At 38.3% G+C, this 15,318-nt stretch overlaps 1 protein-coding gene across 1 annotated transcript in view; it reads right to left on the bottom strand.

Annotated features, from left to right (window-relative positions):
* Positions 1 to 15,318, bottom strand: part of IL17REL (interleukin 17 receptor E like) — a 61,182-nt gene that overhangs the window by 22,721 nt on the left and 23,143 nt on the right. Inside the window, exons 4-10 of the mRNA XM_042466590.1 lie at positions 15,045 to 15,154; positions 12,922 to 13,036; positions 11,106 to 11,150; positions 8,732 to 8,871; positions 4,362 to 4,433; positions 3,415 to 3,469; positions 1,192 to 1,355 (exon numbers count right to left, since the gene is read on the bottom strand). Coding sequence (XP_042322524.1) covers positions 1,192 to 1,355; positions 3,415 to 3,469; positions 4,362 to 4,433; positions 8,732 to 8,871; positions 11,106 to 11,150; positions 12,922 to 13,036; positions 15,045 to 15,154 — 701 coding nt within the window. The remainder of the gene's footprint in view (positions 1 to 1,191; positions 1,356 to 3,414; positions 3,470 to 4,361; positions 4,434 to 8,731; positions 8,872 to 11,105; positions 11,151 to 12,921; positions 13,037 to 15,044; positions 15,155 to 15,318) is intronic.

Raw genomic sequence — 15,318 nt, 5'->3', positions numbered from 1 at the left:
GGAATCCGGGCGAGTTACAGAATAAAAATACATAAATATAAAATACATAAAAATAATTTTAAAAATACACTCTTCTTCTTGAGGCTAGCCCTGATGGAGATGGGCCGGCCTTTTCACTCCCTCCCAAGCCAGAAGATGACAGTTGAGATTATCCGCTGAGGCTGAGAGAGTGTGACCTGCCCAAGGTCACCCAGTGGGTTTTTATGTTCGAGCAGAAGATGATAATTCTAAATGCCCCTCTTTAAACTCCAAATCCTAGGATTCCATAGGATGGAACCATGGTAGTTAAAGTGGAATCATAGCACTATAGATGTGCTATATGCTATGTAGGTGGACATTTACTTCATCCAGCCAGAACCAGACTTACAACTGTGACTCAGAGGACATTTTCATTGTCTGCCCCTAGACTGTGAAATAATAATAATAATAATAATAATAATAATAATAATAATAATAATGTATTTATTTTATATCCCACCTCTTCCCTTTTGGGGATCAAGGCAGGTAACAACAGAGGTTAGTGCAGTGCAAAATAATCAACAGCTAAACATGCTGTCTGACTTTTAAACAGTATTAAATACCAATCTCTTCTGGTAGGCCTACCCAGTCAATTTTAAACTATGAATTTTAATCTGGATAATTGCCATGTGTGATGGTCATTTCAATCCTATGTTTATGTGTTGCAATTTATGCCTTTAATGCTAATTTATATATTGTATTTATATATTGTACCTTGCTTTGAGCCTTGGGGAGAGGTGGGTGAGAAATAAATATTATTGCACATACAATAAATATCATGTTGCTGTTGCTGTTTTTGTTATTATTACTGCTACTGTATCTCAGTACAAATATTTGACTTGTACAGTACAGTCAAGATATTTGCTACTGTACCTCAGGCTACTAAATGGGAGTGACCCTGATAGATGGTCCCTTCTCAGTTGAGCTAAGTGGATCAGGTGAGGGAAGGAAGCTGTTCATAATAGAGACAAAAAGAATAGTGTGATGATGGGAATAAATGTTGTGAATGGAAGGGGTTGAAATTTTACTCAAACTCAGAGAACATGCCAATGGTGACATCTAAAATGACAGCTAACTGTGATAGCCAAATCTGGTCAACAAGGGCATTCCCACTCTCTATGAGGCCAAAAATAAAAACAAGCACAATATATGTTTCTTCTCTTGAGTACTTACTTTCTCTAGAGCCCTACTGGAGGTATTCTCTAGATCAACACACTCATCATCTGTTTTCATCAGCTGACAAAGGCTGACAGTAGCATGAATGGGACAGGCAGCTTCCCATGCCAAGGTTTGTGTGACAGGATTATAATTAATGTTGTCCCACAGGGCTTTAGTATCTAAAAGCAACACAGGAAGAGAAGGAAAACAGTATAAAACCACAATACATTTAAATATAAATGTTGACTTCATTTTTTTCTCCAGTAGTAGCTAAGGACAAGCCATTCCAGCAGGGAGGTTTGAAGGATGGCCCCATTGCTCTCCACGGTGGGAAGAGGATGTGTCAGGGCCATGTTGAGCATTCCTGAACATTGAACATAATGGTTGGAGATGATCGAATTTGTCATTCTACAACAGCCGTGGAAAAGATTGGGAAGGTCTGCATGGGGTGGATGACAATTTTGTTCATTTTATTATTTTGAGAAAAGCTCTTTAAAATTTGTAAGTTTCTCCACAAAAGTGAAGGAGAGGAAACCGTCATGGTAGGTAGATATAATAGCAGTATACCTTGAATTTGGCCAATCTAGATGAAGGAGATTTTTTTTTCTACTTGTTCCTGAAAAAATTATCAGAATTTGCACATTTCTTCATATACTCCGCACTGAAAGAACTTGAAGTTGAAAAAAAAATTTAGATGTAGGAAAAAGTCAAATTAACAGATTTTCGCAATCCTAGTCTAGTTTCACAGTTCTCTGGACTGAAGTTTCCAAATATATTTTTGAAAAAATAAATAAAGCCAGCTTATATATACATGCTGCCTTGACTCCTTATATTGGGAGAAAAGTGAGATATAAGTATATTTTTAAAAAATAGAAATAATAATACTCAAGCGAAAGCCCAATCCAACAAGGTTTTTTTTTTCTTTTAAAAAAAGAATCAAAACATTATGATTAGTCTAGAATAACAGAATCATAGAACTGGAAGAGACAACTTAGGTCATCCAGTCCAACCCTCTTTACCTCTAGTTTGTAGTCTAAGTAGATTTCAGATCAGAAACTCTCAGAGGCTTTAATAAAACAGCACAACTTGCATTTTTATGGATATGCATGAAAGGTTTTGTGCATATCCTTAAAACAGCAATGTGGTATGTCGCATATCTATCCCTCACAATGATTGGCACCAAGATCCAGGAATGGAATGCTTCCCACCATAAGTACATGAAAATTCAAAAACATAATTGCTATGAAGGGTATGAAAACAGTTGCTAGCCCCATGTGTATGTTTGTGTGTGTCTCTGTGTGTACACAAAGCCAACCAGAACCTCTATGAATGAACAAGGTGACATTCCACTCTGCATAAAGAATACACACACATACATATCTCTTCATTCCATATAAAGAATGAACACACACACACACATAGGTCTAGAGTAGGAGAGGTTCACAACCACTGCAAATCTGAACTGCTAGAAGCATGAAAACCAAGAGGATTGAACTTAATAGAATTTCACATCCTTAATCAGTCAATGAAGCAACAGACCTGAGTTTGCAAGATCTGAGCAGGGCAGTTGATGATGGCTCTTGAATGATCTTTCATTCATAGGGTCACCATAAATCAAAATAGACTTGATGGCAAATGACAACAGCAACTACAAATTTCCTGTTATTTTTTATTCTGATTCCATGGTTTAAGTTTATTTTGTATTTAAATTGCTTTAGGATTTGCTCATTTTAAGATGGCCAAAGAACTTTATGTTATAGGATTGTATCCAAGTATCATAAACAAATCCATGTTTAGTTAGTGATGTGTCCCTTTTTGCAAAAGTTGAGATTTCTAGACTATGGGGCAATTTCTCCTGGCAATTATTCCAATATTTGTTCATTGAATGATATTTTTATAGATTTAATCTGTATTGTTTTTAAATATGCGGTTAGATGGCCACTTTGAGTCTCATTGTGAGAAAGACAAGTTATTGTTGTTGTTGTTGAAGAATTCAGGCACATGAGGGAGATCAGAACTATTTGCATAGAGGGGATCAATTCTGAACTTTTGACTAGTTATGCCAATGTGTATATATATATATCTGTGGAAAATTCAGATGACGAACATGAGGGTATAACCAATATTTTTTAAAAAAACGAATAGTCCTAACCATGCTGTGTTATCCTTCCCCCATAGCATGCATTTCTCAAACAGCAAAACAAGCATTCAAAAAAGCAGGAAGCACACTTCACTTGCCATTTTTAAATGGGCACACCTGCATTCTCCGTGCATCTGAAATTGCCGGCCATGCCTGGAATCCAAATGTTATGCCATTAATTCAAAGGATAATTATAAACTTAATTTTATGTCAAGTATTATCCACATAACCTCTCTTCACAACACATTAGCCTATCACCCTTTCTCACTCAGCTGCCCTCAAGCTCCCATCTAGGCTGTTCTTTAGGAACCTGTGGTCCATTGGCCTTGTCAGCACCAGACGGTTTGTATAAATACAGTATATTAAAGAAAAATAATTAGGCTTCTAGATGTTATGCCTTCTCAGTCTGGAAGTTTGTCCTTCCAATTCTAGATGTAAGGTAGCAGGAGATGGAAGAATGCTGGCCTGAATCCTATTGGTCAAACCCAATTAGAGTAGATTCATTGAATACTGAGTCAACACATTGGTAAACTCTTTTGATTTACTGAGCCTACTCTAGCTGGAGTAGGCCACAGTGTGTATGCACTCGCGCTAAAGGATTTTGAAATTTAATTTTATATGCTCTCATTATTTTTACCCCTTTGTTTTAACAAGGCACCTCTCAGAAGAATCCCAACAAGTAAGACACAGCACAAAATATAAAACAATCTAAAAATAAAATCCGAAATAAATTAGCTGTGTACACATTAGATAGCAAAAAAGCTATTGTCTAGAAAAATTCACCTTAAAAAAACCACCTATCCAATCCATCTAAAAATAAGCAGTATTTATGGTATACTTCTCTGGAGACCATTCCTAATGTTCTGTATGGTTATCTCACATGATTCCCAATATCAGATTTTGGTACTGATATCCAATTCTAGCAATAAACACTCTTTTGGAAATAGTTCTACATAAATGTTCTTTGTGTCAGGAATTATAGCCCTTCAGTGAGCCACTGTATTTTGTGCTAGGTAATGCATCAAACCATAATGGAAACATTTACCTCAATACACAGACAAGGCAGCAGCTGAGTGTACTGGAAAGAAACTGATTTCACCAAGTCCTTTCCTGGAATCTGAAATTACAAAACAGCAGGAATATGTCAAGCTACCGATGTCTCCACAGGCTCTGTGCTTGATCTTCAACAGAACAACACTTCAAACTGACTCCAAATGATTGCTTGAACTTTATTCTCACAGTTTCTATATAATGTTATATGCTTTAAAAGCTGTGATTGGCTCAGGTTCATTCAAGGCCCATGGCAAGGCAATACAGTCAGACAAAGAATGTGTTTGGACTGTCTTGGAACAAATGCATCAATGGTTATGCATGTGGATTTGGATGACTAAGGGCCTTTACAGACTGGCCTGAAAGGCCAGCTTGGAGCAAAGTTGGGGTGCAGCATCCTGACAACACATGCCCAGATCTGGCCCCCAGGCACCCTGATGCTGCGCACTGATCCAGACAGCATGTGGCATTATGACGCACCTCTGGTGCTGCATCCAGATGACATAGTGCCAAAGGGGCACCATATAGTTGCATCACCATGGCTATGGCACCCTTTCAAGGGTTCAAAAAGCAGATGCTTTTTGCAGCTCCTTTTTGTGCCCTTGGAAGGCTGGCTTGGGGCCGCAGCATGATGTTGCTACAGTACCAATTGGACATGAAAAGGGGTGGCCTGTAGAGCCCCTATGTGTGACTTTATGAGAAGCTGTTATGATGGCATCACCTTGCTACACAGGCTAGTGTTTCATGCAGCTTTTACACACTGTTTACATTCAGCTCAACTGCAGGCTGAAATTAAGTCACATTTGTTGTGTGGTTTCTTGTAATATGAAAAACCACTTTTTTTGTTTGTTTCTTCTATTTAAAGCTATTGTGAGTTAAAGGTGCAGAGTGGTACCTTTCAGGCATTTGGGAATACAGGTCCAATATAATCTGCTATTTTTAGTGGCCATGTTTTTGAACATGCCTTTTTGGTTTCTTCTGGGGATGGGAAGGGGATAGTAACAACATTAAGGCCAGTGATTGTTTTAAAAGGGGGGAGCTGTTTCTAAATTCGATGTTCACAGAACTGGGCAAAGATAAAACTAGGGATGGGAAGAATATTTGGAAATGTTTGGGAAACAACCCAAAATATATGTCTCCTGTGTGCAGAGAAAACCTGATGAGGATAAGATGGGACGGACAACTATCTTCACTGATCAGGACTTATTCTGTACAAAATTTGTATGTGAATTTTTCTCTGCAAGAGACAACAGTTTCTCTACAGAAAATAATATTTATGTGCATATTATCTTCTATTGAGAAATTACTGTTTCCTTTGCAAAAAAAAATGTTATTTTCTATGCAAAAAGAGAAACCCTCCCACATGTGAATCTTCTACAGAGTAAGTCCTGAATTGCAAATAGTTTTTGAAAACTGTGCAGCTTTCAAAGACTTTCTTGCAACAACAGGGAAATTGCTAACATTAATTAATGCTTCCTTCAGGAATGACATTAGCAAAAAAAAATTGCATGTCTAGTTTTTAGCATAATGACTGAAGTCAATGCATTTCAGCGCAATGATTGAAGTGAAATGGTAGAAGTGTAGAGAGCAATTCCCATCCATCTTTTACAGACAATATTTTCTTTTCTTTTTTAAAAAGCAGAGTGTCTATAGAGAACCATAAGTGCATTAGGAAAAAAAAGAAAGGGAGATTTGTCATTTTTCTGTTCAAATAGCTACCAGCTGTCCTACTGGTAACAGAAAAATATAGCAGAATATTGGCCAAAACAGCAGAAATGTTGTCATATCATAAAAAGCAATGACTGGACAATGTAAAGAGTGCATCATCAAAAAGAACATTCAGTGTAAAGGAAGACAGTGCTCTTGTGGTTATGTAGAAAAGGGAATCTGGTCAAATGTAGCTTCTCATAGGGTGAGAACAGTCACACCACTGAAATTTCCTCTCCTACATGACTAATAAAAAGTACACCTACTAGCACCTACTTCCCTTCATTTGAAATGGCATAAAGAAGAGGAAAGAAAACATAATGTGATATAATCCAACAATCAACAGGGAACAAGCCAACATATATTTACATAAGAAAATAAATTAAGTTCTGCTTAGGACTGTCAAGTCAAAACTATGATAGGCCCATTTTTAGGCGCAAAACCTGACCCCTATAGATTACTTTTTGCAAAGTGGCCCCTGATGGTGTTACAAGGTTAAAAGAAGAAGTCCCTAATTATGTCATCAAGAAAAAAGTATTTAATTTTTAAAAAATAAGTCTAAAAAAACCAAAGGAAATGTACATACACATGCCTTTCCAGGCAATGCTCTCACCCTAAGATCTCTCCCTATCCCCCTCATCTTGGAGAAGTGGGTGCAGTTCCCCAGACTCAAGGCCAGGCCCTAGTCCTATTGGGTCAGACTAAGGGCCTGTCTACAAAATTGTAATGCTATTACTTCACTTTAACTGGCATATTTTCATCCAATGGAATCCTGGGGTTTGTAGTTTATTGAGCCCTTAGAGCTGTCTTGCTGAGACTTTTACATGTTTCTTCTTAAATTGCCAATCCCACAATTTCACAGTTCCATGGCAGTTAAAGTGGAATAATTCTGCTATAATTCTGTAGTGTGAATGGGCCCCAGAATTCTGTTTCAACAGGTCCCAACCTGGTGCTTATGGAACATACACATAAAAGTATGAGTCCCACAACTTCACACTCATGTTCCCTTGTAGCTGTCATTCAAAGACACACTGTCTCTGATATGGAAGGTAAAATACAACCATTGCAAGTAGTCACTACTGGTGATTTTATCCACCATGAATTTGTCAACTCCCCTTTGAAAACTCTTTATGTTGGCAGCCTTCACTACATTTTCTAGTAATTTCCTAATGTGGCCATGGGCTGTATGAAGACACAATTCCCTTTGTGTATTTTGAATCTCCCCCCATTATCTTCACTAAATGACTAGTATTTTGAGAAAGGGAAATAAACTCCCCTTTATCCATTCTCTCTTCACAGTGCTATTATTTCTCCCCTTACTCAGCATTTGGCTAAGCTGGAAGTCCCACTCTTGCAACACAGTATGCAAAGGGATCTTGCAGCACCTTTGAAACTAACTGAAAGATAGATGTTGGCAGCATAAGCTTTCATAGACTTGAGCCTACTTTGTCAGATGCATGAGGTGGAATGGAAAGCTCAGAGACAGACATATACAGTAAAGCAGTATGTGTGTGAGAATGTCCCTAGGAATGCAAAACCTTGTGAGAGTGGAGATGAGGTGACAAGTTCCATTTTAATGATGGTCACTGGGAGACAAGGCAAGGATGTTGCTTGAAACCAAGGTTAGTAGATAACCATATGAATGAGTATTGGGCTGTAGTGCAGATGACAAAAAGAAGATGTGATGTACTGGCCAAGAGAGACCCATGAGGCTGGAGGGTTAACTAGTGTTATAATATATGTAGTGTGCCAAGAAACCATTGTCTTTGTTCAACCCAAGGTTGATGGACTGCAGCTTGTTGACACGCTCCAATCCAGCTGTTTTCTTTCCCACCTTCCTTTCTAGTCTTTTTGTTCGAGGACTGCTTGCAATACAGGTTACTTGTTAATACTGACTACATGCACAGGTTACAGATTCATTTCCAATGGAATGTCTCACAATAATGAGTTGTTGTTGTTGTGTGTCTTCAAGTCATTTCTGACTTATGGTGACCCTGAGGTGAACTTATCTTGGGATTTCCTAGGGCTGAGAGTGTCTGACTCACCCAAAGTCACCCAATAGGTTTTTATGGCCGAACAAGGAATCAAACCCTAACTCCAGATTGTAGTCCAATGGTTAAATCAAAACACCATGTTGGCTCTCTCATGAGTATCGGCCACTAATTAAGCTTTTGCTACCTGAGATTTTAAAAATGAGATATTACTCTCGTTTCATGTATAGAAGTTGGCTGCACTGCCATTTGACTCTTCCTTCAACAAAGGTGATGCAATGGCATCCTCCATAACACTTGAGAACAGTAGATCAGTTTAGAGGTGTGGCAGTGGTTATATGGTACCAAAACAGATAAAAGGTCCAAATGTATATTTAAAAAGCTGGAGGCTGCCACCTCTGCCCTTAGTAGCAGCTTCATGAGGCAATCAATTCACTCTGCTTAATGGTGAGGTTTGTCTTGTAAAGTTTATACCCATATTTGTGTTTGGAAGATTTTATTTCCCCTTTAGTTTTTGTAGTACAACCCTCAAAACTAGACTGGCCACACTGCTGAAGCAATTAGAGCAAGGAGGGGGAAAGCAGAAGGGAAGATGGAATAAATTCTACATTCTTCTGCCAGGTTAACCATTTTCATGAAATATTTACAGCTTCTGGGAGGAACTTACCACGGTGACTGGCCCCACATCCTCACACACAAACCACTGATGACATAAACGGACATAATAGTCCGTGCCTTGAGCAGCTTCGGAAATGTTCACCATAATGGTCTTTTTCATTCTGTCCACATCATAAGCCATTTTGCCAGCTGAAATTTACAAAACAACAACCACTACATAACTGTATAAACAAAGATTTCTGCATGCAACAAACAAGGATTATTTTGTTAATGTAAGTCGATATAATTAAACACTCACAGCTACATATTCACTGTGAATGTTGTCTCACTAGAATGTAGGATTTTTGGTGAGCCTATCATTTTATGCAAATCTACTTAGTGAAAAGTCCCACTGAACACAGAGTAATGTACTTCTGTACAAACGTGCACATAATTACTTTGTCAATTGTCATCACCTATTCCTGTGCATAACATTCACATGGTAGTTGGTGAAAAGGGGTTTTGGTTTTTTTGTTTTGGCAAGGTATTGGATGTGACAGACTGGCATTTTTTTTTCATTGTGCCAGGAACACATAGCCTATTTGTCTCATGTTATCCTTGTATTTGCATACTTTCCTGGAAACTTCCCATAGAATAGCAGACAATGGCTCATGGACTGACACTTGTTTGCAGACCACCACTTTGAATAGCACTGGCTTACAACAAATTCTGTGCATGTCTTCTCAACAGTTATTCCCTAGTAAGCATGTTTAGGATTGCCTTTTTCCAGGCAAGCATTCTCTGAAGATGCCAGCTACAGATGCTGGCGAAACATCAGGAAGAAACTGTTCTAGAACATGGCCACATAGCCCAAAAAACCACAAAAAAAACCATGTTTAGGACTGTGTTCTTACAAAGCAGAATGGCTATAATGTTGCTGTATGAGATCATGAGTTTTCACACAGTATCTAGAATCTTTCTCAGCATTTTCATTCACTTTATTCAATAATATAATGTTTGTTACTATTGATTAAATGAACAAAAAATGAAAATATGAAAGTTATATATACTAAAGTCCCACCAAAGTAGGAATATAAATTTTTATTCCATTCATGCACATAAGAACAAATGATTTCCAAAATGTACTCCTGAATGGATGCAGCTAGAGAAATTCATGTGCATTTTTGCTGACTTTTCACATTTGGGAGAGAGGGATGTGAAAATTTGCAAAAACAAATTGTAAAAAATTATGTCATACCAAAAAAAAAAATTTATGGGTGGGGAGAACCTTGGTTTTATGTAAAAGGAACAACACAGTAGGTGGCTATTTCTCAAAAGAATGTCTCTATGAGTCAAGACACTTTTTCTCACTGAGGATGAAAAAAGTTCCATTTTTTCCATCCTTATATCAAACACTTTCAGAGATGAATGTTTGCCACCTGCATAGCTCTCATCATTTATCTCTCTGGTGTTCTTCCACACACATCATTTGTTCCTACTCAGTTCCCTAAAAATACCCTACAAACTTTGAAAGCAAGCCACATGCATTTCACAGTAATGATGTACTTTTATTCAGGTGCAAAACTTCAGCATAATATTTATTACTACCAAAGATATTGTGGCTTAGAATCTTGGACTCCAAATCTTAAGTTTTGTGTAAGATATCACTGTTTATGTGACCAGTCTAAATGGACTGTGAACAAGCAGGATCATAAGAGAAAGCTCTGTTCCCTCTCCACAGTTGATATTTGTATGGCCCTAAATCACAGCTACAAAACTAAGATATTTCCAATCTATATGTGCACAGTCTCTATCTATGCAAGCAAATATATATGCACAACAGGGATGGTGAATTGTGTCCCTCTAGATATTCCAGGGCCAATTCCCATCACTGTTAACCAGTCCAGTCAATGGTTAGACATCTGGTGGGGCAATCTTTTCCCATCTCTCATGTTTAGGGTGGAGTAGGGTTCAGTACATCAGTACACTATACAAATTAACCACATTTTATCTGATTTGGATAAAATGCCAAGATGTAGCTAATCTAAACCAGAACTGCTGTTTCAACTCAGCTAATTCATGTTGGAAGAACATTCCATCAATTTCAATGAGTCCACGTTCGTATATAGCACTGAAACACAAGGTACTGTGGACTATGGATAGATCAGGTTATTCTGAGAAGTTTGGACTGGATGTTCATTTAATTATGTGGAAAAAATATCTCAGAATGCACCAGGGATACTTATGTACATATTTTTAACACACGCTAAGCAAAATGTTAACTGATATCTTTTATCTGGTTTCCAGCAATTTATCAAACCGTACATTCCTTGCTTAAAATTAATTGCAAATTCCAAATACATACATGATTAGTAGAATCCAGAAACAATGAAAACATTCTACATTTAGTGTTTCGAATTTAAACTAATTGAATCTTGGCTTACCAAAACAGGCTGGAATATTTCTTGCCACATCACTGTTTCTGCAATCTGTAAAGTACAAAACAGGATGAGCTTATCTTCAGCTTGCTTTATTTTCTTGAAATGTGTGTTAGTTTATCCTCTTGAGATATGATTATGTTCCAATAGAAATGTAGTCATGCTAAATCAGGTGGGTAAAATTTAGTTGATAAAAATATAGGAGAAGCATGGGATGCAAGAGGTGGACACTCTTTGCACTGAGAATAGATTCATATAATATATGCTATTTAGTAAAATCCATAACTATTTAAAGCTGAAGTCAAGTAAAATAAAAGAAAGATGTTTTGCAAATCAGATTAATAAAAGGAAATACAAAACTTAATATTAGGTAGCAAAAGAAGTGGCATTTTACTGCTCCTTTTTGGCCTGGTTCTTTGCAAAAGATGAGCCCTCGGCACAGTTTCTGGCCATGCTTGGGGCATGCATCATCTAAATGCTATGCCCTGAATGCAGCTGGAAACTGGTTTATTTTGGCCCATGTGTTTTGGGCCAGAGATACTGCTCTTTATAGTGGGAATGGCTAGGGAAAGTATGGGAGTGGCTGGTTGGTTCTGTCTTTACACATGTTGCTGAAATGACATTCATGTCATTTCTAAGTTATGACAACCCTAAGGCAAGCCTCATGGGGTTTTCTTGGCATGATTTATTCAAAGGAGGTTTGCTATTGCCTTCCCCTGAGACACAGAGCATGTAACTTGCCCAAGGTCACCCAGTGGGTTTCATAGCCAAGTGAGGAATCGAACTCTAGTCTCCAGAGTCACAGTGCAACACTCAAACCACTACACCACACTGGCTCCCCATCCTGCCACATCCCACCCCCTTTTTTCTCCACATTTCTTGTACCTCATCTTGACATCACACTGCCTTGAAAACATGGAGCATTTGTTGCCACCAGGGGGAGCACCATATTGCCAGCAGCACTGCAGGTGTTAAGATGAATATAAATTATTCTCCTTGAGCAGGTACCAGAATATAGATTATACAATGGCTGCAACAATTCCCATGTTCCTTTTAGGATTTGCAGAGATGGGATGTAGCCCTCATTTATTTAGATGGTGTGTTTGTGCGCTTGTGATCTACCATATGTAATAGTTTGTTGTACACACAGCTCTGCTATGTTGTCAGTTAAGATGGTACTGAGAAATTGACATTTTATTACCTGTCTTTTATTGTTCTTTGTCCCTGATCCCCACACTGTCAAGAAGGAGAGTAGCCTCTACCTTCATTGAGATCCCTCAGTACTATCTTAACTGATAATAGAGTAACATTTGAAACAAAATGTAAGCCTTTGACTCTAACATCATCACCCTTCTTTTCCTGTGTAACATCTTGTGTGATGAAGAAGCCAGTGAAGCTTTGAAAGCTTGTATGCTGATTTTGGTTGACCAATAAATGTATTGTTCTTCTGTGGATTTTGTTTTTCATTGTATTTTGCTGCAAAGCTAACACAGGTACCCATAAATAAATGGGAAAGAGACTAGTTGAATTAAATTTTCCATAAAAATGATAAAATGCTAATAATGCTGGGAATGTACAGGAATGGATACTGCTTTGATGGGAGGGAGCTGCAGAGAAGAAGGGAATCATCATACACACACGGACAAACACACTTTTTCCATAGTTAGCCTCACCGAAATTTACCCTTAGATTTAAAAAAGGGCGTTTAGGTACACTTGCTCTCATTTGTGGAAAATATCTCTTCACTGTCAATCTTCACTTTTATATACACAAGGTTTACTCACTCCCCAACATCAACATTTTTCTCAATATATATTCTTACCTTCAACATAATATTCTTGACTCAGTTTAACTCCACAGTAATTTGGGATTGTTTTCATGGTCACATGGAGATGCTGCCCAGCACTGACTTCAAAGCAATTAAACTGTACTTTCACCTGTATTGGGGAATACAAAATAAAAATGTAATAAAAATATATATGATTTCCAGATTGTTCTGGTAGCTCTGCTTTGTTTGCTAGGCCGCTTTGTTCAAATTTTGCCACCAGTAATAATAATCAAAAGAGAAATAGGTGTTCTCCCAATACTTCTCAGGTGCAGCTTCCAAGAAACTATTTGCATATGTTGTTGTATCCCCTGGACTGACCCATTTTAAATGCATCTATAAACTCTTTATGCCTGCTCTAGAAGTAGTCTATAAATGTGATGACAACTGCATTAATCCAGTGACATCAGAGGTGGGAATCAAGCAGATCTCCAAGATGTTGTTGGACTGCACCTTCCATCAACATTACCTAGCATAGCTGATTATGAATAAAACAACTGCAATTCAATTGTAATAAGGAATTGCAATCCAATAACCTCTGGAGGGTTGTCCATTGCCCACCCATGATCGGCACTGTAGATTCTACAGTAACTTATACTAAGGGAAAAGATCTTGCCTACACCATCTTTCTCCTTCAACCATGCACATCATATCTAAGGTGCTGATTATTTTGAAGGGCCAGTGCTTTATGGTGTTTAATCACCATTCAGTCAGTCACTATCTCTCAGCCTAACCAACCAATCCAATGGAGCTCAGAGGAGCATCATGGTCCTCCACAATAGCTACCTCCAAGATGCACATATACATACACATTGGCTTAATGTGCAGAATGCTGCTTCCACAAATTTCCTCTCTTAATTAAACCAATTGTCCTTTCTTTCACCAAAATAAAGAGAAAAGTAAGGAGTTTCCAGAAGACATGTAGCCACATCATCAAACGCTTTTTGCATAAATATATTTCACTCAAAATAAAAATAAATAGTGGTGAAAAGCACATGGCCAAATCCACATGTCAAGAAAATTTGGGGGGGGGGGGTTGAAACTGCCACTTCTGCAGTGAAGGAAATGATTATGTACCATGATGATTATGTACCATGGAAGTGTGAAGTGACTTTTGTGGGCTATAATTAGTTTCTCATGGACTGTGGTGTTTTGTTTTGTTTTCATTTTAACATGTCCTTTTAAACAAAAGCATCTGGGAACAATGGCATGAAACCTATGCCCACACACAGACCAATTAGAGTAGTTTCATGATGAAAACACAAACCACCATGTCTTTTCAAGACAGACATTCATGAGTAAATTAATGTGGCAGCAATTAGAATCAAATGCTTGCACTTCTTTTATCAGTGCTGTGGATCATATTTTAATGGTTTCAAACCCTCTTTGGAACTTCAATTCTGTGCTAGTACACAGTGAATATCTCTTATACAAAACACTTAGGACTAGAAGTGCTTTGGATTTTGGATTTTGGAATATTTGCATATACATAATGAGATATCTTGAAGAACAGACCCAAGTTACCCAAGCTACCCAAGATGGGGTATCTGCAGGCCTTTTTGACATTTTCAACAATATTAAATAGTGGATTTACTCAATCATGGATTGAAAATGCTGTGATATTCAGGGATGGGGGGGAATAATGGAGATTTAGGGGTTGAGCAGATGGGCCAGGAGAACATGGGCTAAGCCTGTGCTATCCTGGCCTCATTGCTCACCCAGGTTGGTCCCTGGGTTGCTGCAGAAAAGGGCAGATGTCTACAGACCCATTTGCATGTCAACCCAGGGCCAGGACAAGCACACACTTCTTCCCTTGCCATACATTGCTCTGACGTAGAAGCCCCTCTGTCACCATGTCTAATCCAGAAAAAAAGGGCTTTGGCTGCATTGTCTGAACTGGACAACACGAGGTTGAGGGGAACCCAAGCCTTTTGGCCTGTACAACATATTAAAATATGTTGAAACTATTAAATACAACCCTTTAGAGCAACCAGGCCAAGAAGCAGTCCCAGGGTGGCAGGAGAGGCAGCAGCAACCCTGAGCTTCCAAGTGTGCATCCTTATGGCTCTCCCATTCCCAGGGAGGCCACTAGCTGCCTGCTTCCACCGTGCAAAGTTTACCTTCCTTCCAGCATGTTTTACACGTAAGTTCGTTGAAATCTTCACAGTCACACAGTTAGACGTCTGAGTGTCCACTGAGAGAAAACATATTTCCATGCCACGGATATTTTCTAAAAATAATGTAGACATACGTGCTACTCCTGTGCTGTAGAATAGTTTTCAAAGACTTAAATATACTTGCATAGGAACAAAACACATCAGCTGTATCTGAGGACTTTATCCAGTGCCCGACTTACCTCTTCTAAATTTGAGCCAAATTCGGAATTTAAACTGA

This window comes from Sceloporus undulatus, chromosome 5, assembly GCF_019175285.1.
Source record: "Sceloporus undulatus isolate JIND9_A2432 ecotype Alabama chromosome 5, SceUnd_v1.1, whole genome shotgun sequence".
NCBI lineage: Eukaryota > Metazoa > Chordata > Lepidosauria > Squamata > Phrynosomatidae > Sceloporus > Sceloporus undulatus.
Note: the sequence above shows the minus strand (reverse complement) of the source record. Positions and strands in the feature narration are given on the sequence as shown.